This window comes from Psammomys obesus, unplaced genomic scaffold (genome assembly GCF_907164565.1).
Source record: "Psammomys obesus unplaced genomic scaffold, mPsaObe1.curated_primary_1811, whole genome shotgun sequence".
Classification (NCBI taxonomy): Eukaryota; Metazoa; Chordata; class Mammalia; order Rodentia; family Muridae; genus Psammomys; species Psammomys obesus.
Window position 1 is genome coordinate 4,298,587 of NW_026596131.1, and position 23,500 is coordinate 4,322,086.

General features: G+C 44.6%; 1 protein-coding gene across 1 annotated transcript in view; it reads right to left on the minus strand.

Annotated features, from left to right (window-relative positions):
- Prkca (protein kinase C alpha) overlaps positions 1-23,300 on the minus strand; it is a 383,669-nt gene extending 360,369 nt beyond the window's left edge. Inside the window, exons 1-2 of the mRNA XM_055592063.1 lie at positions 22,848-23,300; positions 20,081-20,112 (exon numbers count right to left, since the gene is read on the minus strand). Of these exons, the coding sequence (XP_055448038.1) occupies positions 20,081-20,112; positions 22,848-23,020 (205 nt within the window). The 5' untranslated portion in view covers positions 23,021-23,300. The remainder of the gene's footprint in view (positions 1-20,080; positions 20,113-22,847) is intronic.
- Positions 23,301-23,500: the final 200 nt, after the last annotated feature.

Consider the following 23,500-nt stretch of genomic DNA (forward strand, 5'->3'; position numbering starts at 1 on the left):
CAGGGCAGCCCTGCAGCACAAAGCCACTTCCCACACCCCTCATTTTGGGCCTTTGCAGAGTGTCTGCTGCTTTCCCCCACAGGGTCCTTCCTTTCTCCTTTACTGGTCACACCTTGCCAGTTTTTGGAGTTGGCTCACAGACTGTTACTTTAGGTAAGGTTTTCCTGACCTCAGATTCAGCCTGCTTCCTTTGTTAGAGTCCACCTAACAAAGCCTTTTTAGACAACTTCATACAAAGCCTTTAGCTATTTGTCCAGCTGTGGTTAGCTACATTCCCTAAAAGATGACAGCAGTGTCCTCAGCTTCATTTACTCCCTGTCCAGCATCAGACCCAATGACTTACTGATATGTCAATTTTTCAAACAAACAGTCTTCTGGGATGTTTAGACTTCATTCTGTAACATAAGGCCCCTCTAAGCATGTCAGGTTAAACTGAAAATGTAAGATCAATCTGACAACTTCAAATTTTAAAAAGAGATGATAGCAGAGACAACAATAGAACAGAAAGAATAAATTCAAAGGAGGAACATAAGTAGTATAGATGAAAGACACACAGAGGTTTACAGATGTTAGATATCTGGAGGTTAGAAGCAGAAGATGACAGAAACGTCCAGAATATTTTCAAATAAATTGATTACTAAAAGCAAAACAAAAGCACTATTTGATAGTCCTTTTAATAAATGTCCCATAGAAGATCAAGAATTTATAAGTGCTGACAAATAAAGGACTTCCTAAGTAACTTCCTACATATGACTCTTGTGGACAAATGAGATAAAAGGACGCCTCACCGTGTTGAATCTCAGATGGGCTGAGACTGTAGTGGCCAGACTGTAAGTCCTGGGCAAGTCCCGTCACTCAGAAAGGACATACACAGGAGCACAGTGCCTGGGCAGTGAGGCGCTATCTCTAGAAACACACAGAAGCCTCCAAACTCAAGCAGGAACAAATAAAAGATTCTCCTGGAAAGGAAAGTGTTTGGACTGAATTAACATTCAATGCAAACCCTCCCTGTGTGTCACTGAAGCTTTCCCGGTCTAATGTCTGCCAGGCATGACTACACTTGCTTTACACTGCCGTTCTATATGCCAGGACTCAAGACAGGAAATTAAAAAGCACATTCCTATGGAAGATCTCACACTTTTTATTATGTGTGTTGGGTACAGAAAGATAACATCTAGACTCAAGCTGTTAGGATGGGGAATTTGCTTTAAAAAAAAATACAGAAATCAATGAGGAATTTATCTTTAAGGCTTTTTAAGGCAATGTAGCAAACTCCTCATGATGAGAAAACAAAATAAAATTCATGATCAAGATCTATTTAAATCAGCTGGGCATGGTTATGCAAGCCTTTAATCCCAGCACTCGGGAGGCAGAGGCCAGAGGATCTTTGTGAGTTCAAGGCCAGCCTGGTGTACAAAGACGTTCTGGGACAGCCAGGGAAGGGAATCTATTTCAGACCAGCATGTGCTGTAACCCCAGCTATGTGGGAGGCTGAAGCAGGGGGATCACAAGCTCCAGGTCAATGCAGGCAGCACGGTGGGATGCCCATCTCCAAACTGAACGAGAATCACCCCCAAACGCTAACACTGGCATTTAGTGAGAGAGACTGTGGTGTTGAGCACTCATGCCATGCCCTTTGTGCAGAGGTCAGAGAACAAGTTCCCGGAGCCACTCCTCTCCTGCTACGGTGAGCCCTGATGACTGAACTCAGGTCAGTCTTGCACAAGACCTTCTGCTTGCTCACCTAGCCATCTCAACAGCCAAGCTCAGGCACATTTCATCTCTCTGAGGCACATCCATGAAATGAACCACCCTCATCTGCTTGAAAACTTAAGTTAGGAACAACAACAAAATACATTAAGTAAAGCACTTAACACTGAGCCATATACAAGGGGGTTCTCAGTAAATGTTAGGTATTTGAATCTTCCCAATGGCACCAGTGACCCCTGCTGAAGAACATGTGCTAATTAATTGGCAGGCATGTGCATGGATGACATACGGCCAGCCCCAGATGAAGGTCTCAGGGCCCTAACATCAACCATAAGACTAAGAACATTGCACAAATGACCGGCTTTAAAAGGGGAAAAAGGAGACGAATGGGAGAAGCAAATGGAAAACATTTTAAAGGTCAAATTTGCACAAATAGGATTTGTGCATGCAAAAGCATGCCGTCCTATAAACTCAAAGTAATCCTCGGGCTCTCTTAGCTAGCTCAAAGGATTGTAAGCGGGCTTTCAATAAATCACAACTACCCGCCCCTAGGCATTTCTCCCCCTCCCGGCACTGGATCTTAGGCACACCGGCATCCAGACCTGCTATTTCCAACCACACAAACACACACAAACACACACACAGTGGGATAAGTCTCAGAGGCTCACACATGTTCAACAAACATCTACCATGAGCTAAACCCGGAGCCATTTCATGGATCTGGGAAAACAGTAGCCTATATTCCCACCATCCAGCACTACTAGGAGTTCAGCTCGCTATTACTTCAGCTGTTCTTGTATCCACCTTAACACCAAGCAGGAGAATCTATTACTGCTATTTATTTCGTTATTTCTTGCCCAGGTTCTTTAAGTGAGGTCTAGAATGACTTAAGTGACAGGATTCTGTAAAAGGCCACAAACCAGTACATAGCTCAAATGCCACATTTTAGCTGCAAGGGAACCACACAAACCTAGTAATAAAAACTGGCCTGGGCCCAACATGAGTTAGAAAAATCTAACCTTTGACCCATCGCTACAAACGGGTGCTTTGTGTGGCTTTTCTGTTGTTGGTTAGTTGGTTACAGTTTGTTTGTTTGTTATAATTTTAATCCAAAACAAATCCAGTTCTGGCTGAAGGCCAATACACAACAGCAACAGTTTGTTAAAATGAACTATTCAGGATTTCAGTGATAACACGTCTATGCGTTTGTGTGTATGTTATGTATGTACATGTCTGTATGCATCTGTGTGTATGTCTATGCGTCTGTGTGTATTTCTGTGTGTTCTATGTGTCTGTGTGTATTGTGTATGTCTGTGTGTGTGTATATGCGTCAGTGTGGGTGCACATATATGAGTGCTCAAGTAACATGTCGCAGGCAGAGGCCATCCTCAAGTGTCATCTCTTAGAATCCACGCACTCTGTTTTTGAGACAAAGCCTCTCGCTGGCCTGTAACTCAGTAGCACAGGCTGGACAGGCTGGACCGGAGGCCTAGGCATCTGCCTGTGTCTGCTTCCCTAGTGCTGGGATTATAGGAAAACACCAATAACCCTGAGCTCGAACTCAAAACAGTGTCCGCATGCTTGTGAAGCAAGCGCTTTCCAACTGTGCTTTCTCCCTAGCCCGAGTGAGGATATTTTTTTAGGAAATTTTTTTCAGTCTCATAGATTTGTGTATTTCCTCTGAAGAACTGAGGAAAATGGAGCAGGAGCAGGTAAACTAGAGCACCCGGGACCCTTCCGTCAGAGAAGATCACAACCGGGAGGGAAAGGGCTTGGGCAGAGTGCACTGGGGAGGACACAGAGCTTCCACTGTCGTGCCAATCCCTGAAACACGGAGTTGAGAAGGAATCTGAAGTTGATCCAGAAACCCGAATGACTAATGAGCGGGATCTGCCACAGGTGCAGGCAAGAGCATCACATATTTATACTCCTAAATGAGACCAAATTTCCCACTATGAACGTGAGGGAAGAGGCCTGAACCGAAGCCAAGACTTCCTTATTCCCAGTGTAGACCTCACTTCTCACATTTGAAAAATGCTTGTTGTTTCATATGTTAACACGTGTTGGCATTTCTTTATTTAAAACAAAACAAAACAAAAAATACTCTAGTAGCCAGGCATGGTGGCACAGGCCTTTAATCCCGGCACCCAGGGAGGTAGGGGCAGGCGGATCTCTGTGAGTTCGAGGCCAGCCTGGTCTACAAAGAGAGTCCAGGACAGCCAAGGCTACACAGAGAAACCCTGTCTCGAAAAACCAAAAACAACCAAACAAACAAAAACACTGTAGTGCTATGTCAATCTAGGTCAGACTTCTCTGGGCACAGGCGTTAGCCTCCTAGGAAAGCCCCCTTGGACCCAACAGATAACCAAGGGTCTGTACCCCGCAGGTCTAAGAGCCGCTGACCCTCCAATCCTTCCTACAGGAGCAGGGCCCACCTCACCCTCCCATGTTCACCCCCTTGCCTCCAGATGTGTCTGCACACAGAAAAAACTCTAAGGCTCAATGCTGATCTTGTGTTGGAAATGAAAAGGCAAGAACATTAAAAAATACAGTGCATACAGCCATGTGGGTGAGATTTAGACAAATAAGTGGCTGTATAACAATTTGACTCGAATTCTCCCACCACCCCCAACAGACAGACACACACCCACATGCAGACACGACTCTTAGCGGCAGACACGCTAAATTTTGCAGAGAAGTCGGATGGATGGATGTGCAAGGATCGAGAAAGAACTCTGAGCATTTGTTCTTCCATAAGCAGCACAGAGTAGGCATCTCCATGTGTCATGAACTGCCCTCAATTGGGTATGAGTTGTGTGATGGAAAGTGTCCTGTTGGTGCTCTTTCCACATTAATAATACACATATAACTAACAGGCAGGGGCGTTAGAAAGGCATCTTTAAAACTGTACGACCCAGCTTGACCCGGGTCTGATCAATGGAACATCTGGATCAAGTTGCAACTTGCAGAAAATTATAAAGGCGTCTCACCAAGCCGGAGGCAGAGAAGCCTTGCATGCTCTATCTGGGGTTCGCATACGGTAAAATTTTGACTGTGGGAAACGCCACAGGTCCCAACATCTAGGACGTCACAAAGTATTTCAGGGAACAGGGGGACATTGTTGATTAGAAGAGACGGGGATGTTTCCAATTATTTTTAAATGTGCAGGATTAAAATTACAGTACAGGGCTATGTACTCGGGTGATGAAAGGAAACATAGGAAAGTGATGATTCTCCCAAACCGCAACAGTGGACTTGAGCAGGATAGGTCAGATGCGAGTTTTATATTCAACCCAGGCAGGATCATCAGAATGTCAACATTATGATCCTTCTTTAAACCATGCATTTGGTTGTATGGATTTCTCCAACTGTGTTTTATTGTTCAGTGACAGGTTTAAAACTATGATCCAACTTCGCTCCCCAAGGAGACACTAAAGCTGACAACTCCAATACACATGTAGCCATTTAACTTTAAAATTTAATGAATTAAAATTAAATAATAAAAAATTCAGTTCCTCATTTCAAAGGCTTACTACCCAGATGGTGTCTGTGGCTACCACATCGAAATAACACAGAATAGAGGTTTCCTGGTGGCACAAAATCCTATGGGGCAATCAGTGGGTATCTAGGCAGAGGGGGCTTTCCAGTTTGCCAGAGCTCCAGGGGTTCTTAGGTCATCTCCACCATTGAATACAGGCAGCCCCTGGCTGTTGTGGCTTGCATTCCGATTAAGCCATGCTCAGAAAAAGAAGTCCTGCCAATGACAAGAGGTGTAAACTCACAGTGATATCTGCCCAGCAGCCACTTGGACAGCAAGCTGACCTCATGCCGAGTAACATCATCACCCTAGCGCAGCTAACGGTGGGTGGGCACAAAGGACAGGTCTGAATCAAGGAAAACATATGGCTTGTGCCCAGATGTACCACACCCAAACAACACTGATGGAAAACTGTGTCCTGCAAGACTAAGAGGAAAAAAAGGGGGGTGGGGTGTTCTAAATAAGATCCTAGAACAGAAAACAGATAATCATGGAAATTTTACGAAAAATTCAAGGAGGGTTACGATTTAATGACAGTGCGGTGCTACCATTAACTTCCTGGTTTTGATCATTGTACGGCAGCGATGTCAATGTTGGCACTGGGAGAAGTACTGGGAGAGGTGGAGAGAGAGACAGAGAGAGGGAATTTAAATTACTTCAACATAAACAGTTTGGGGGAAAGAACCCTATTTCTTCTAAAGTAAACAAAGTAAGGGAAACGGTGGCACACACCAGTAATTACAGAACTTCTAAGTTAGACGCAGGAGGATCATGGTTTTGAGGCCAGCCTAGACTACAATGTGAGACCCAGTTCCCAAAATTAATTAATTAATAATCCATGTAATTAAAAGAGAGGCTGGCAGGAAAGAACGCCAGTTAGAACTAGACATAGGTGGACCACTGTGGTATGAGACATGCCTGGCATAGCCAGAGCTCATGGAATAAATAAAGGTATTTATTTAATGCCATGGATTTCCCTCCGGAAAAGTGAGTTGCATTACCGGGAGAGAAAGCGTGCTGTTGAAGGAGGCTTCCATCCCCAGGGGGACAAGGGAGAAACAGCGAAGGTGAAATGACGCCAGCCTGCCCTTGGTACTTAGGGATAGTCAAAGTTATGCACACCTGATCCATGGTGATAATTTCAAACTGTCTTTAGAATATCCTCAGGACAACCTTTTTCAGTTTGAACACTGGACAATGTTTCAGTGACTGTTGGAGTAAGATGGAATGCCCAAGAGGATGTCCGGAGAATTCACCAATGAAAAATGAAGAGCTATCATTTGGGAGTGATTTTTAAGGTATTTATTACATTTTACTTAGTTTATTGTGCATATTCTTGTGCATGTGTGTGTGTGTGCATGTATGCATGTGCAGTTAGTGAAAGTCAGTCCTTTCCTTCTTCCATGTAGATAGTGGGGATCGAACTCAGGTCCTCAGACTTCGCAGCAAGCCCCCTTATATACACTCAGCCACCTTGCCAGTGCTGGGGCTCATTTCTAAAGCAAGTTTGGAAGTCTAGCACATGGGAAACAATTCTTCCCGAGGAATATTTACAAGACTGTAGTGTTATACTTGGCTTTGACCAGAAAATAAATATTGGGAAATGGCGTGCATAAACATGCATGTTTCATTTATCATCGGATCTGCCACTTTGTTTATTTTGTGTGGCTATTAGCTGCGTCCACAGTTCTGAGATCAGAACCTCAAATCTACAACACAGAAACTCTAGGAAACAAAGGCTTAACTTCTGCCTCTGGCTCGGACTGTCATCTAGAAGGGAGTTCCATTCTAAGAGCAGGCTAACTTGTAACACCACAAGCAAAACGACCAGATACAAGTGCTGCGGTCTGCATCAGCCTTTGAGCCTTGTTCCGAGGACGACTAAAAATGTGTGCATCTGAAGATTAAAAGAATAAGAGACAATTAATTAATTAAATAAAATGCAAAATCAGTTATGGTGGGAGATAGACAAGGTCAACGGCACACTAAGAGACAAAGGTATACCGCTCCAAAGGGAGTCTTTTCCTTGCCCATGAACTCTCAATATAATACAAATGCAAAAGTCACAGTATTTTTAATGTTATTTTAAATAGATCTTTATACATGATTGCCAGACTGCTTATCTATAAACATACAATCTCAATTTACTCGGGGCTCCCAGGCGTAGGTGGAAGCTGTGTGTCTGTGCCTAGAAGAAAGAGCTATTTTCCAAAGAAGACCAGAGTGACCTGGGGCCCGCTCTGTGTGCCTTCCCCAGGCTGCTAGATGTTGTACAGATGCTGCTGGGTGGTTCCCACACACATGGGCAGAAGCACTCTTGACTCAAGTCCACAGGGCACAATACAGAAACGCACAAGCTGCTGGCAGGTAGGAAAATGACACAGTAGATACAATGAAAAGCATAGAGCAGAGGCCGGAGACCAAAGTGTCCACTCTGTGTGCTGGGCCTTACAGAAATCTACCGATCTCTCACAGCCAACATCACAGCTGCGAGCTCAAGGATCTGGGCTAGAGTCTATGAAATTTTATTATTATTATTATTATTATTATTGTTGTTGTTGTTGTTGTTGTTGTTGTTTTGCTTTGAGACAGGGTCTCATGTATTCTCATCATCCGTGCTGGCTTCTAACCTATCATGTAGCCAAGCATAGCCTTGGGCTTCTATCCTTCTGGTTTCACTTCCTGGGTGCTGGGATTATAGGAGCTCACCACCACCACAACTGAAGGATGGGTGACCAAATCCAGGGTTGTAAGGATGCAGGCACCTCAAGCCACATCTCTAGTTCCACAGTCCTTTCTTCATCTAAATTCTTTGAACATGGCTCTTTCTGATCCTGTGACTACCAGAATGATGAAGGAGGTCAGGAGTCATTTTCTGAGATGTATATGAATTCAGATAGCTAACCTGTACCACATAAGCACGAGTCTATTGGCTTTGACTCTATCATAATTTAAGCAATATTAAAAATGTAATGGTTCATAAAAGAACAACCCAATCATTTCACAGTGAACAAAAGTTTAATCCATCTGATATGAATATTTTTAGAAAAAAAAAAAAACAGGTATGTTAGCACATGCCTTTAATCCTAGCACTCAGGAGGCAGAGGCCAGTGGATTCATATGAGATCAAGCCCAGCCTGGTCCATACAGCATGTATCATGCCAGCCAGGGCTACATGGCAATACCCCATCAGGGATGGGGGCGTGACAGAGTTGAAAGTCTAAGATAAAGCCACCACATGACTTCAGAATTGTACAACAAAATGTAATATAACTTGACAAAAAGAGAGAGAGAGAGAAACAGGAGGAAAATGCACAAAAAGCTAAAGTTAATGATGCATTTCCTGACACTCAGATAAAACTGAGGCCATCAATCAGTACTCACCAATGGTCAAGATTGCCAAAATTTGTCTTATGCACAAGTGAAGCAATCAAAATTGGTATCATCAGTATGTTATTCTTCCTGCGAATACTTGTATGTCTATGTGTCTGTGTGTGGTACATACACATGTGTGTATACACACTCATGCTTGCACATGTGGGGACCAGAAGTGGCCATCATGTATCTTTCCCCATGGCTCTTCATCTTTTTGTTCGGTTGGTTTTGTTTGTTTGTTAGATACAAAGACTCTCACTGGACCTATAGCTTGTTGCTTCAGCTAGATTGGTTGGCCGGCTCATGAGATGCTGAAAACTGCCTGTCTTCACATTCTGCATCAAGGTTACAGGCATGAGCCACCATACTGGCTTTTTCCACGGGTACTGAGTATCCAAACTCAGGCCTTCACACTTGCTCGGTTAGTACTTTACCTGCTGAGCAACTTCCCCAGCCAGAGTTTACTTTACATGAAAAGAAACAAATAAACAAACCCACCCCCCACCTCCCAAAAAAAAAAAAGCATTTACAAAAGCTTTAGTAATATAGCTCATTGTCATGAATGGAAAGTTAGAGAAAGGCTCGGGGCTTCTGAGTTACTGCTATTCGTGATTTTACTAGATTCACTTAATTCACTTAATTCACCAAGGTGAATCCTCAGCACATCAACTTCCCCTGCCCCAGTCTGAGAATTAATCTCCATGAATGATAACTTTGCAAGTTAATCTGCATCCCCTAGACACTAGACAGCTCTGTCGTCCATCCGCATGCTAACAGGTACTGGGTTACCTGGCTACACAATTAAGAAAACTAAGAGTGGGACACATGTCAGCTTGAGGCAACGAAACTCTAATTTGGTTCTAAAAAGTAAATAAATAAATAAGTTATACTACTAATCATTCCATTCTTTTTTTAAAAAAATCACATATATGTAGTATATAGAAATGAAATAATGTGAAAGCCACTTTAAAATTGAAACTAAATGTCTGTCAATGAGTCATCAGATGGATGCCACCCAGTGTGAAAATGGAGGGGCACAGCACACTTTAGTGACCAAACTCAGCACATGGAAAGCTAGATTCACGCTGAAGACAGGTTTAGAATTATTACTGGACAGTGACTCCCAGTATGATTGCTGTAGTTTGCACTCGACCTACAGAATGCTAAATATTCTTTGTGGAATGGTTATGGTTGTAACAACTGAATTGAGAGGTACTTGAATCTACAAGACAGAACAGGAAACACTTTTAAACTCTTCTATATATTATAGTTAGGAATCAATATTTAAATTGTTTTCAATAGTGAAATTCCCTTCTCCTACTTTAAGACTGTCTATGGACCATGTTAGTTAAGACAGTTATATAGTTATATAAATCCACCCATAAGAGGCTCAAGTGTTAACATAAAATTGAAAATGAATTTAAGCTGACTTACGGTTATTTAACTTCGTGGTCAATGTTTTGGTTTGATTTGGTTTGGTTTGGTTTTGTACCAAGGATGAGACACACAGGACCCATACTTGCCAGGCAAGTTTACTCCACCTTTAAGCCAGATCCCTGGCTGCAAAGGTAAGTCTGGACACAAGCTAAGCAAAGCCTCCACCAGGGTGAGCCAAGCTTTCTGCAGTCCCTGAGACTTTTGTGCCTGTTGCCCTAAACAGCACCACAAATCACTCTTCATTTAAAAGCTTGGAGGAAAACCAAATGAAATGAGACGAGTAAGGGGGATTGGCTATGTGTCCGTATGGCTTCTGATGCGAAGAAAACACTACTGTGGAAACCCTGAATCTGTCACTGAATCTGCCTGGTTTCAAGTCCCAGCTCCACCACTCCCGGCTGGCATGATGGAGGGTGAGCTAGTTAACCTCTCTCTGCTCCGAGCAGGGGCAGCACTGCCAGCTCTCCACAGAGAGAGCACAATGGGCACACCTTGTAAGCACACATCAGCTCAGTGTGGTGTGAACTGCCATTTCTCCCTCGGGAGCTCGGATAAAAGTCCAGGTGAAAACCCATCTTGTATTTCAACCTAGAGCCCTAGAGCTCAGAGGTATCTCTTGCAAAGTTCTCTGGTATGCTGGAAACACATCAGTCTGCGTTCAGACTGTAGATACAAAAGGGATATCCAAAGATAATAAACAGAAAAAATCTAAGTGAACAGCTGGCTTCTAAAATAATACTGCCTATTTTAAATATATGAATGTTCTAACTCTACATTTTCCCTTAGTAACCTGTAGAGCATATTTTATATAACTAAGTATATCATAGCCAGACCTAATTTCCATGGACCAAGAGCCCTGGACTTCTAAAGTGAGTCTGTAATCAGTCCCCCAGGCTTCCTCAGAGTCAGCAACAGTATGTAGGTGGCAGCTTTGTAAAAGCAGGGCATTTCCTACTTGAATACAATGTATCTTTCACAAGAAGCTACAATACTTGATCTTCTCTGTAACATTTTCCTGAAACATGAACAAGACAGAACAAAAAGAAGACACATGAGGAAACAATGTATCCTTGCAAAAGAGGCACTCTATACCGAGTCTGCAGGCACCAATAACCCCATAAACAATTCTCCAGTCTGCTCTAGCACTTGGCAGTTGGGACTGGTAACATCTTAAAAAATATAGCCTCCCATCTTGATTGGTTTTGCTACTATGCTTCCCGCTACTCTTCCCTCACCTTGGACTGTCTTCCTCATCATCCACAGGCAAAAAACTTTCATGCACCCTCCAAGCCCCAATCTAACGCCATCATCTAGTAGATACAAACAGTATCTGCTGTCTTCCCACATGCTTCCGCAGTTCTTAATTCATTTAGACTAGCACATAATATTACAAGCAAGATGCAGTCATGTTTCGGTGTGCTCATGGAGGCCTCTCGGGCTCCACACTAAGTTCCGGTGCCAGGCTTATTGCCCTGTGTTCATCGCCACTGGAATGGTAAGGATGCAGTGACGGTCCATGCATGAAAGTACACTCCTGCTATGCTGGCTCTTGATCCTTCAATGGCTCCACCACCAAGTGTGGTCAATGAGTGACAAAAACATCAAGAAACAGGGACTTGGAGAGGAAGCACAGGCCATACCTTAGTAACACAGCATATGGACCTGGGTTTGAATCCCAGCTCCACCAGTTTCAAACTGTGAACACGTGTCTAAGCTTCTCCTCTGGCATATTTGTAAAATGGAGGCAGTACAGCTTAACCTCTCCAGAGGCCAACAAATGCTTAAATTAGTTAAAGAAAAGTACATGGAACAGTACCTAACAGTGAAAATACTACATTGGAGGAGAAGGGAGAGGGTGGCTGTCATTGTGCTTCAAGCATAGAAAATCCCCATTCAGCAGCTCGTGATCAGTAGATGCTACACATGAGAGATACAGCAAAAGAGTCATGATTGGAACTTGGGGTGCAACTCAGTGGTAAATCATTTAAATAACACACTGAAAAAAAAAAGTCCTTTCAAGTCAGACCTAAACAGATCTATAAGATACCTTCATGTCTTGTAGTCACATCGTTAGTGATTTCCCAAATTCTTAATAGAGTTACCCAGACAAGACCGATGGACCTTGCATTTCTTAAAATACCAAAAATAGAAATGTATAGATATGGGGTTCGGGGAAATAGTGACGGAAGGCAGCATGAAAGATGAACTGTCCTTACACTAGTCTTAATTTGTGAACTTGCTCCTAAATAATTCCAGTTTTGTGCTGACAATTAATCAAGTCATTCCTCTCTGTCCCATTCTTCACAGAAACCTATTTCCACAAGTCATTTTCCCCTTTGTATAATTCAGTAGAAAAGTTTTTTTTTTTCTTTTTTTTTTTTTTTTAATTTGGCTTTAGCAATTTCAGCTCAATCTAACTGTGAATACTATGTTCCCCACCCAGATGCTTATGGCTTAACTTAATGTCTACCATGAGTTTCAATTTGGTGAAAAACCAGAGCGGAAATAGAGGGTTTGCTGTGGAAAATCTGAGAAGAGTGAGGTCCGCAAAGACTTAAGTCAGTCTAGTCCCAGAGAAGCGGCTCAGTGTTTCCCTTAACGGCATCATTCTTTCCTCTCCTTCAAATCCAGGCTTTACAAGCATCAAAAAGAAACAGTTTCCCGTTGGCTGGGAAGAATGTTTCAGCAAAACTGTTACAAGCTGAACCCAGGCTGGGTCCCCAAGCTGGAGATGTTCTCAAGGCTCTCATTCTGCAAAGGAGATCCTAGGGTGCTGTCAGAACTAAATCACATAACATGGGAAAACCCTGATCATGTATAGCTCCTAATAAATGTTAGCTTTTTCTTCTTTCTGTCTGGAAAAAAAAAAAAAGAACTTTAAAGCCATTGCAATTCAATTATAGACATTTTATGCCACCATATCCATCCCCTCTTTCTCACCTTGAAGCTTAAAAAGACTTTCAAGTGCAGGAAGTTTAAAAATAACAGAATCAATGTGGTTGGGCGTGACAATGTGGGGTCATCTATTAGCGATCTCGGAGGAAAACAGAACACTGAAGTGATGGGGCCAAAGGTGCCCTAAAGAGTGGCTTCAGTTTTCACCGTGGAGCCAACACATCTTGTCTTCCTAATAAGGCCCACGTGATGTCCTTGTTTTATTTGTGACAGTGAGATTTGTTCCTGGTGCCTGCATACTTTCCATAAGAGAGAAGAAACCTCCATTTCCTTCCTACTATAGTAATTTATTAGGGTCAGTACCACACACTCATTATAGATGCAAACTGGATTTTTCTGCCCTCTGTTTCAGAAAGCTGCCGAGTCCTCTGAAGGTTGACACATCTTTGTAAAAGAAACTAGCGTATATATACATACATACATATATATATGGATGACACTCAGTCAAAAGTCACTATCTTCCTGGTTATGAGCATCCATATCATAACTACTCTAATATTTATATAATCACACACCCACCAAATATTTACATCGTGTCCACAGAGTACCAGGCACTGCACTCAACGCTGGATGCACAAAGAGAAGAGTCAGACTCAGACTTGCGCTCTGCCAGCAGAGGAAAGCGTGAGGCAGAGAGGTGGCTCAGTGACAGGCTCCCACAATGCGCATAAATATCCAGCGTGGCAGGAAGCTTGGGACAGGCCTGAGCTACCCTGCAGCTAAGCCTCAAAGTCACAGAGATGTCACCTGGTCAACTGCACCTTAGGACAGCCGGAGGAGCAGAAGGAGGCACTCCTTCCTATTTGAAGGAGGAAAACATCCTCTGGAAAGTCTGAAGCAGCAGGGAGAGAGGGGGACACACTGAAGAGCTTTTGGACACCCTCCTGAAGGCTGAACTGCACCCTGTCAGGGCGTTGTCAAACTCCTCTGTAAGAGCAAACATCTCTTGGATCCCCACTGCCTCCGAAGGGAACAAGCAGGCCACACACTACAGCTCTGGCTTCTGGTGGGGGAGGAAGTGTCTTAAAATGACAGAGCACTCTCACCCCTCAAGTAAAAGCCACACAGTCATTCATCAGAAATCTCTTCAGAGGGGGTGTACCGCGCCGAAGGAGAGTATCTGACATCGGTTCCAGCCTGGCCTCCCTACTCACATCAGGTAGCATGCACTTTTCCTGGATGGGGGGGCCAGTTAAGAAGAGCATGAGCGGCCCCCACCCTCACCCACTAACTTCCAATGTTAGGTGTTACAGGCATGCCACCTCTCTCTGCCACTGACACAATTCTTCGTTCATTGTTACAAACCCTCCAGAGTTCCAAGTTAACACTAAGAGTTCATCTATCCCGGACTAGGGAGATGCCTCAGTGGGTAAAGCATTTGCCACAGAACCATGAAGATCTGAGTTCAAATCCCCCGAGCCTGTGTAGAAATCCTGAAGCAGTACAGTGCATATATGTAACCCTGGTGCTCCTAGAGAGAGATGAGAGGTAGAGACAGGAAAATCTCCACTCCAGTAGCTCATAAGTCCACTACCCTGTCATAACACAGTGACAGAAAACAAGAGACGCTGTCTCAACAAGCTCATTCTCCAACCTCTACATGCATGCTACTGTCTGTGCACATGAACTGTCTGACCTTTCACGGACAAATGTATACACATAGATGCACGAAGATTTTTTTTAAAAGAGTTTATTTATAGTTATCATTTGGGAGTGAGGAACCAGTCAGAAAGGGGATGTCAAGGTATGAACCTCTGCTTTATAGACAAATGATTACAGAATCCTCTGACACAACTGGGAACCCCATGGGCAGCTGGAGCTCACTGAAAGTCTTAGGAGGTTTTAATGCTTCCTGTAAGATGTGTACCCTTAAAACCTTGGCCTGGGATTACAATTTAGTGGCCCCAAGTTTAATTTCAAGCACCACAAAGCAGTCAAATAATCAAAATGAGGCAGTGATTCCAGGGTATGAGAAGAACAAATGCTCCATTCAAGTTGGCCAAGCTCACAATTCTGCTCAGCTTGGCCCTCAGCCCTTGCCTATCTCCTGGCACCTGGTACCCTCACTACTTGGCAGAAGAAGACAACTGGACATGCCTTTCCTACAAGGCTGCCAACTCAGTCCCCACTGCCCCATTTCTGTTTAAAGGTCAGTCTCAGCCTGAGCAAAAAGCAAGCTGCTAGAGTGCTTGCCTGTGTTTAATCCCCGTCACATAAACACAGTGTAACGCCAGCACCTGAGAGACAGAGGCAAGAAGAGCAGAAGCTTGGGGTCATCCTCGGCCACATTGCAAGTTCAAGGCCAGCCTGGTCTATATGAGACAGGGTCCCCAAAAGGGTCAGCCTCCATTAAGCGAGCCTCTCTCCAGAATCCCTCAGCTTGTACAGCCCAGGGCAGATAAATATTCTTTCTCCCCTTACCCCAATCAAACACCAATTTTCACTTTCTTGAGGGAATGGAAAACCCATCCTGGTCAGGTGTGTTAACAGGGCTTCAAAATAAAATATTACCATCAGGGCAGAAGAAAAACTGACTATTATTATTGAAAAGCTGGAGCTTCAGTGGAGTCACTGCCAAAGTACAGTATATGATATGTGTGTCCCTCGCAAGAGACGTTCAAGATTCCTAACTGTTGTGCAGTAGAGAAATGCAGATTCGCTCCTAAAGCACTCTGTGAATCCCGGGTCGAGCCTTCGGGGTCATGGGCTCCTAGTGATCGTAGTTACATGCAGGACTGACCTTCGATGCTCTCTCAGGGTTATCTCAACCAAACAGCCTCGGCTGGAGGTTCGTTTAGATGTGTGGTATTAAACAAAGGAGAGAAAATAGAAAAAGAAAAGGAGGAAATTTTCAGAGGACAGCTAGAAGCAACAAACTATTTGAGTAACTGCCTGGCACTTCAAATAAGCAGGTCACGTTTTCAGAGGCTGCTTCTACCGCTGTAATTAGAGATGGGCAGGGCTGTTGCTAACTCCAAGGAGGAAAAAAAGAAAGGCTTGGCTCATTCCCATTTCCAGGAGTGAAAGCAGCAGATAGCCTCAGAGAACCAGACTCTGTGAGGGCAGGACCAAGGACCATTCCATCCTAGACAACTGTTTTTGGAAGCAGCTAATGCAAGATAAAAATCATGCCTGGAAACAGACCCTCCCCACCTAACACTATAAACTCAATGCCATCAATATCTTGAGCATAAAAGCCTACTTCCTTTTCTCTTCCTTTCTCTGAAAAAAAAGAAGAGAAAAATGTAGGTGAGGACTGGCTATCTGCTATTGTCAGGAAGATGAAATGAGCACTGGAGTCATCCAGTTACGAAAACAGGAAGCAGAAAACAGTAAGCAAAAAATTCAAAAGGCAAATGTGACCCTCATGGTCAGCCTTTAAGAGCTACAAAAGGACAAGGTTGTCTTGATCTCTGAAGACCTTAAGGAAGCTGTTTCGTGGCTTCTGGGCCCACTGTGAACTCCTTTTTTCTTGCTAGCATTTACGGCTCTTGGTTTCACCATCATCCAGACAATAAATTCTCAAAGACATCCTGGGTTACCAGCCCTGGTAATATCGTTTCTCAGAGTCGTGCACCCACAATGCACTATAAATAAGGATGTCACAATATCCACTTTGGGAGAGTGGGAATAACTCCACAAAAATGTCTGCGGGGGTTTCCCGACCCCATTTATGCTAAATCCTGGGCCACGGAAATAAACGTTAAGTGTTCCACACGGCCAGAGAATCCTTTCTTATAGTGACACAGATTACAAAGCCAGCTTCTAGGCCTAAAGTCATTTATTAGTTTAGACTTACAGTTCTTATCATTCCCTAAGCGAAGATGACAACTCTGTATTACTTGTGACATGGATATGTGACAAGTTTAGAACATATGCAGAGAAAGAAGAAACAGAGAGAGAGAGAGAGAGAGAGAGAGAGAGAGAGGAAAGACAGAGAAGAGGGAGAGGAAGGGAAGGGAAGAGGAGGAGGAGGGGAAGGAAGTGCCAGGGGAAGAAGAGGTACACTTGCTGCAGCTATTTTACCTAGTACCTAGTCAACACATTGTTTCTGCGGCTAGGAAAAAAGTGTCATCAAGTGAAAAAACAAAAACAAAACTAATGTATCAGGAACATTAAAAGTTTCAGGGCCACGCCTGTGGTACATTCCACCCAGCACTCAAGAGGCAGAAGCAGGAAGATCTCTGAGAGTTCAAGGCCAGTCTGGGCTTATACAATGAGACCCTTTCTCAAACATTTTTTTTTTTCCAAACTCCTGTTCTTTGGAAGAAAGGGCTACTATTTGGAGGAAAGGGCTGTCCCATGGTGTAGATGAGGGCGAGTTAGTCTCCTGAATAGATAATTTCTAACAGTCAGAACTAAGGGAACAAAGTCTGGGAACATTAAGACAAAACATATTCTAAAATGGTCAGGTGCTCGGAGAAACATGGATTTTAAGAAGGCATTAAAAGCAGCACAGGCAGGCTAAGTACTCCTTGGGGATTTAAAGTGCTGTCCTAGGCAGAGCATCTTTCCTAATTAAGTTACCACAATAAGATACAATATGACCACAACAAGCCAAACACTGATGATACATATTAAATAAGATGTAGCAGCAGACAGTTCTTCTAAATACCTTCATCCTTGAAAGGGTTACTGTGAATTAAAATGTGTGTGTGCACTAGGGAAATCCATTACTCAAGGCAATCAAATGGTAAATTCTTCAAAGCCAAGAACAGGACATAAAGTGTACTTCTCTAATTTGTGTGGTTTGTAAATCCAGTATTATTGTAAATCTAGCAAAGCAGTTCACAGAAGAAATGCAAATGGATACTGCACTTTTAGGAGGGGAGCATTTGACCTCACTAGTAACCCAGGAGACAGAAGTTAAAAGTAAGACCCTTTCCCCTTTGACATTAGCACAGATAAAGCTGATTTCTATAGCAACCTCTTTACCTAGGGACTGAAGGAAAGGCCAAGTACACTTTATATTCATAGTGAACTGTATGTTGGAGTCCCTTGGACAGCAGCTCTACAGTACTCATTAAAATTTTAAATGCACACACCCACACTTCTAGGTATCTATTCTAGAAATACCTACACTAGTTCCCAGGGATGATCTCTTTCATGATACCTATGAGAACTGAGCAGCAACCGACCTACCTGCAGTGGAGACAAGGGTGAATAACCACACGTCACAGCCACTGCATAGAATCAGGCAGAGCTGATGCTGGCACAGACAGCTATTTAGCATACGCTGAGAGAAAACAATGGGACTGCACCAATAACATAAAAGTTCAATCTCTTTTATAACTAAGTATGAGCAAACAGAGACTAAATGGGTGCTTTTGAAAGATGTTATCCCTGGGAGAGGTGGAAAGAGAAAGGAGTGCACTATTTCACTTTTTAAACATTTTGTGAGTATATTTTTTAAAAAAGAGATCAGGTAAAATGGAGTTATGAAGGTGTGGGGCTGTTAATCAGAGGAACCAGAGGAAGCTCAGCACATACTGTGCAGGAAATCCCACAGACCTGGTGACCTCCTACCACGTCCACCCTGTGAGTTCACCAACACAACCTGTTCTGACCCTCTCAACAGTAAATCATTTTCATGGGGCGGGAGGGAAGGTATAGTTTTAAAACAACATAACTGCTTTCTCCTGGACAAGTAATAGTTGAGAAAATTCAGTACAAAATTATAAGTTTTCACAGTCTCTGACCCAAACCGAAGCCACAATCAAAATAGTAATAGACTCAGATCTCATTTGCATCTTTCAACTACCTAAAATCACATTCAAACTTAGACCCAAGCCTAACCTATAAAATTTAAGCCCACCACTTTGAGAACCAAAGTCTTTCTTTCATCTATTATAGAGGCTGATGCAACATGCTTTCTTCTTTATTCTTTGCTTAAAAGGAATATCCGTTCATTTCCAAATGGAGCTCTCAAAATGACTCATTCAATCAGGGTTTTAAGCACATCATGGAATTAAGAAAGGTGTAGTATTGATGATCATTATGCTATAAAAAATGTTCCCCCTCTAATATGTGTATTAGAAACAAGGTCACCAGATTGGAAGTTCACAAAAAGATAATCAACTTAGTAATAAGTGATCACTTGTAAAATAGAAGAACACACACGGTGCCTTTCTCTCATGCACTTTAATAAGAGGCAGTCTTAGGACGATGTTTTCCAGGCTAGAATGTACTTTCCACTCGCCCTAATAATAAACCTATGCCCAGATGGGAAATGTAACCCGAACTAAATAAACATGTTATAGACAATGAGCAGGCAAGCCAGCAGGTGAGCTGGGGAACCTGAAATGCCTTCACAGGCTATAAAGCAGTTATTTATCCAGCTCAACAGATAAGACGAAGGACATAAAAAAACAAACTTAGATATTTGATGGCCGCACAGTGATGGTGGCTTTGGTTTCGGTGAGCAGAGTGCAACCGTAGGTGAGAGAGGAAAACCAGAGGAGCCTGCCACAGGAGAGCATGTGTGGAGTATTTACCTACGCTAGAGGAGAGATACACCACAAAGTGATGCCAGAGCCATCAGTCACTCTCATGTCACTGACATAATGTCCAAGTGCGCACTCTTTGTCCCTGGTGACAATAGGCGATCTACACAATTTTCTTGGAGTGATGTATAACCTAATTATTAATTGCATCGAGTACCCAATGAAGGGGGGGAGCGGGGGAAAGGAGGAACAAAACAAAGAGAAAGAACGGGAAAGAAATGCCACATGAATACAAAGTGATTCCTTTTTTTTTTTTTTTCTCCTCCTAAACACCCACACAGAGACAGCCGTTTCTGACAGGAATGTTCTCAGCAAAAAATAAAACTACAGGAAGGCTTTTGCTTTTTTTTTTTTTTCAATGAGAAAAAGGCAGTTCTGTGTGCAGATTAGTAGACAATCCATGTGATTTTTTTTCCTTAAAAGGACCATACTAACATCACTTGTATTTTGAAAATATTACCTAAATAACGTATCTTTCACATCACAAAGACATGGGGAGCGAAAGTACAGTTCTGGTGTGCTGTGCTCATGTCTGTACGTACTTGGAAATGAGGCTGCTTACCTTGGCACTGGAAGCCTTGTTTCCCAAACCCCCTGGAAAACAGAAAACAAGAACAAATATCTTAGTACCCTTTTCATGAGACCGTGTTGTAGCAAGTTACACTAAAAAAAAGTGTTCTAGAGGGTTTAAAAGACTATACTTGAAACCCAAAGGCTTGATAAGAAAAATGTGCCTAAGAACTAAATTACTTTGTATATTCACCTTTTTTTTTAATAAAAAAGTAAACCTGTCTACAAAGGTCCACAGAACTATTACCAAGCTTCTATCTAGCCCCTTCCACTTTGTGATTGGTACTTAAATTTCAAAACAAGAACATGATTTCATACTCAAAATCGTTGGCTACAATACTCAAATACAAAAGGGAGCTCATGGTTTTAAAATGCAGAGGTGGAGTTGGTTTACTTTTATTTTTGAAAACAAAATAATTTTTTTCTCCCTGAAGACAACTAAAAAGTATCTTGTTAGAAGTTTGTTTCAAATAGTGTGTGTCTAAAAATCTTAGCACTACTGTTTACATTTAATTTTGACTGAAGAAGTAGGATTTGATGAAACATCGATAGTGCTTGCATTTGAGATGATCCATGATCTAATTTTCATTGAGAACCAATGGCATTAAAAGTATGTACGGAGAGCACTCTGCTCTTGTAAATCATTTTAGAGAACTGACTCTGTAAGCACAGAGCCCTGATGTAGATATTTGTCTATAAATACTGTTCCAACAGAATGAAAGGCATCAAAATGTTCTCAGAGGTGGCTCATAAGCTCTTGTTTTGCATAGCATTTTCAACTTAAAAAGCACTCTACATTCCTTCACAATTATATTAAAGTCATCCTCCAACAAAAAGAAACATCTAAGTTCAAACATTTATCTTTAAAATACAAGTGCTTAAATACTGAAATAAAATTGCAAATTAAAGACTCATAGAAGCCATAATGAAGGAAAACAGAGAAATTAAACCAACTGCAAGATGATCCTGGTCGGGGGATTCCCTAGCCTTCCAACTGGCTGCTTTCAGATTCCAGACTACCCAGAATGGGAGGGAAAGGAAACTTTGACTTTCACCTCACAGTGGACCTGGCCAGTACCCCGTCAGTTTGCCAGGGACCGACCCTCTGGCCAGTGGTAGTGAGATTGATTAGTTAGCTTGGAAATAAAGTGAGTCGTTTTGCTAACTCATCCACTTCCTGCAGAAGTGGTCAGCAGTCTGTCCCCTTTGAATAGCATCTCAGGGTTAACGTGGGAGACCACAAACTACCAAATGCAATAGCCTCTCTTTGCCCTAATGCTCAAGACTCAAGTAGCCTCATCCATTCCCCTTGAGCGCCTCAAACGCTAACTATGCTGCGCTACAGAAACTGTGGAGTGGCTGTGTTGGTCACCGAGGTGCGCTTCTGAAGAATTTCTTAAAGGGAAGGAAAAATCAGGCATCTTTTCGGCCCCCTGATGGTGGGGTTTCCCCTTTTAATTCTTTTCACCGGGTGGCATGGATTCAGGGCCATCTGTCCTGTATCCACTGGGATACCCCAACGCGCATCATGCCTGCTGACTGGTTGGTGTCTGGACACACTGCCACCCCTTACTGCTCCCCACCCAGGAGGGGGCTAAGGATCCGCAGCCGCAGCTCTTGCTCATAAGGAACTTCTTACTCCAAATACATGAAGAGTCAGGGTGTCCTAAAAGAAAACTGAAACTGATACCCAAAGTGTTAGGAGGGCGACTGGGAGTGCCCTTGTTTCCAGATATCTAAGAGTTGGGATAGGGAGGGGGGCATGTTGCTGACATCTTGAAAATGATGAAAGCTATAATTCTCTCACCAGGAAAAAAAAAACTGCATAAGCACAATTCTCCCTAATTTTGCTGGCACCAGAAAGATCCCTGAACCCTTCCATCTATCAAGTCCTTCAGTTACCAATGCTCGGCGTTCACTGAAAATCACCTGAGCGCTGACACCTTTAGCCATTACAGTATTTTTCTTAAATAAGCCCTCTGTCCTCATCCACCGGGTTACAGGTCTAATCTCCTGTTGACAGGGTCTATTTTAAATGACTCCCTCTGCCCTCTGCCATTTGCCTGCTGGGTTAGCCCTCCTCCCCCACGGCAAGCTTTCAACAGTTTGCTGCCTCTCATCTCTCTCCCTGCCTCCCCCCCCCCCCCCCCCCCTGGGCTCACTCAGAAAAGTCAAAGTCTCCGTGCCCAGCAGAAACAGCCTACAGTAGGCAGGGACCCAAGGTTCCAGCGGAGTCCCAGCCCGACGCGAGGCACAAACACTCCCCGGAACGCGCCCAGCCTGGCTCGCCAGCAACTTGGAGCGGCGCGCAGCGGCTCCCCGCTACTCCAGGGCGTGTTTCTTGCGCGTGTCTGAGCCACGCTGCCACCAGCGTCCTCTGTCCCCGATCCCTTCGCTCCCACCGGGCCGCCCCGCTTGGCTCCGGGGAAGACCCGTGCGCCCCAGGAGAGGCGAAGGGACTCCCCCACCCCACCCCCGACTCCATCCGAGTCACCCCGAGCCGAGCCAAGCGTCCCTTCAGGCCAGGGCATGCGTGGCAGTCCCGGGCCACTACCCAGGGAGTGTCCCGCATGGGTGCGCGCCTGTCACTCCAGGCGAGAGTTGGGACTCCGGCCGGGCACTCTAAGTTCTCGGAGGAGTCCTGTCCGCGAACAGCGTGGACGCGCCCGGGCTGGGAGACTTCCCCGAGCCCCAGCTCCCGGGGTCCCTGGCAAAGGTGGCCCCCGAGTTCTCCCTCCCGGGCTGCCGCGCGCACCTACCAGATGAAGTCGGTGCAGTGGCTGCAGAAGGTGGGCTGCTTGAAGAAGCGGGCGATGAATTTGTGGTCCTTCACCTCGTGCACGTTCTTCTGCCTCAGCGCCCCTTTGCGGGCGAAGCGGTTGGCCACGTCCTGAGACGCCGTGGAGTCGTTGGCCGGGTAAACGTCAGCCATGGTCCCCCCCAACCACCTCTTGCCTCCGCCGGGGAGCAGCAGCCGGGGAGGGCCCGGGGTGGGCGGGGGCGGCGGCCGAGGTGGCGGTGCAGAGGTGCGGTGGCGCCGGCGCTGGCCGGGGAGAGCCGGATTGGCGCTGCGCTGCTCGGAGCCGGGAGCCGAGCCGCGCTCTCGCTCGCCGCTCGCTCTCTCTCCCTGGCTCTCTCCGGCTCTCTAGCTCGCTGGCTGGCCCCACGCTCACTGACAGCCCGGCGCCCGGCGCTCGCGCTTCCTACTCGCGGCAGCGAGAGGCGGCCCGGAGCGGCGCCGCCCACTGCGCATGCCCGGAGAGCGGGAGGGAGTATGTGTGTGCGCGCGCGCGGGCTGGAGTCGGAGCGCGCGGGGCGGGGGCGCGCGCGGGGCGAGCCCCGGGCCTCTGCGCTGCGCTGCGCTGAGCCGAGCGGGACACGCGTACTCGGGTGCCCCGGTGAGCCAGGCCAA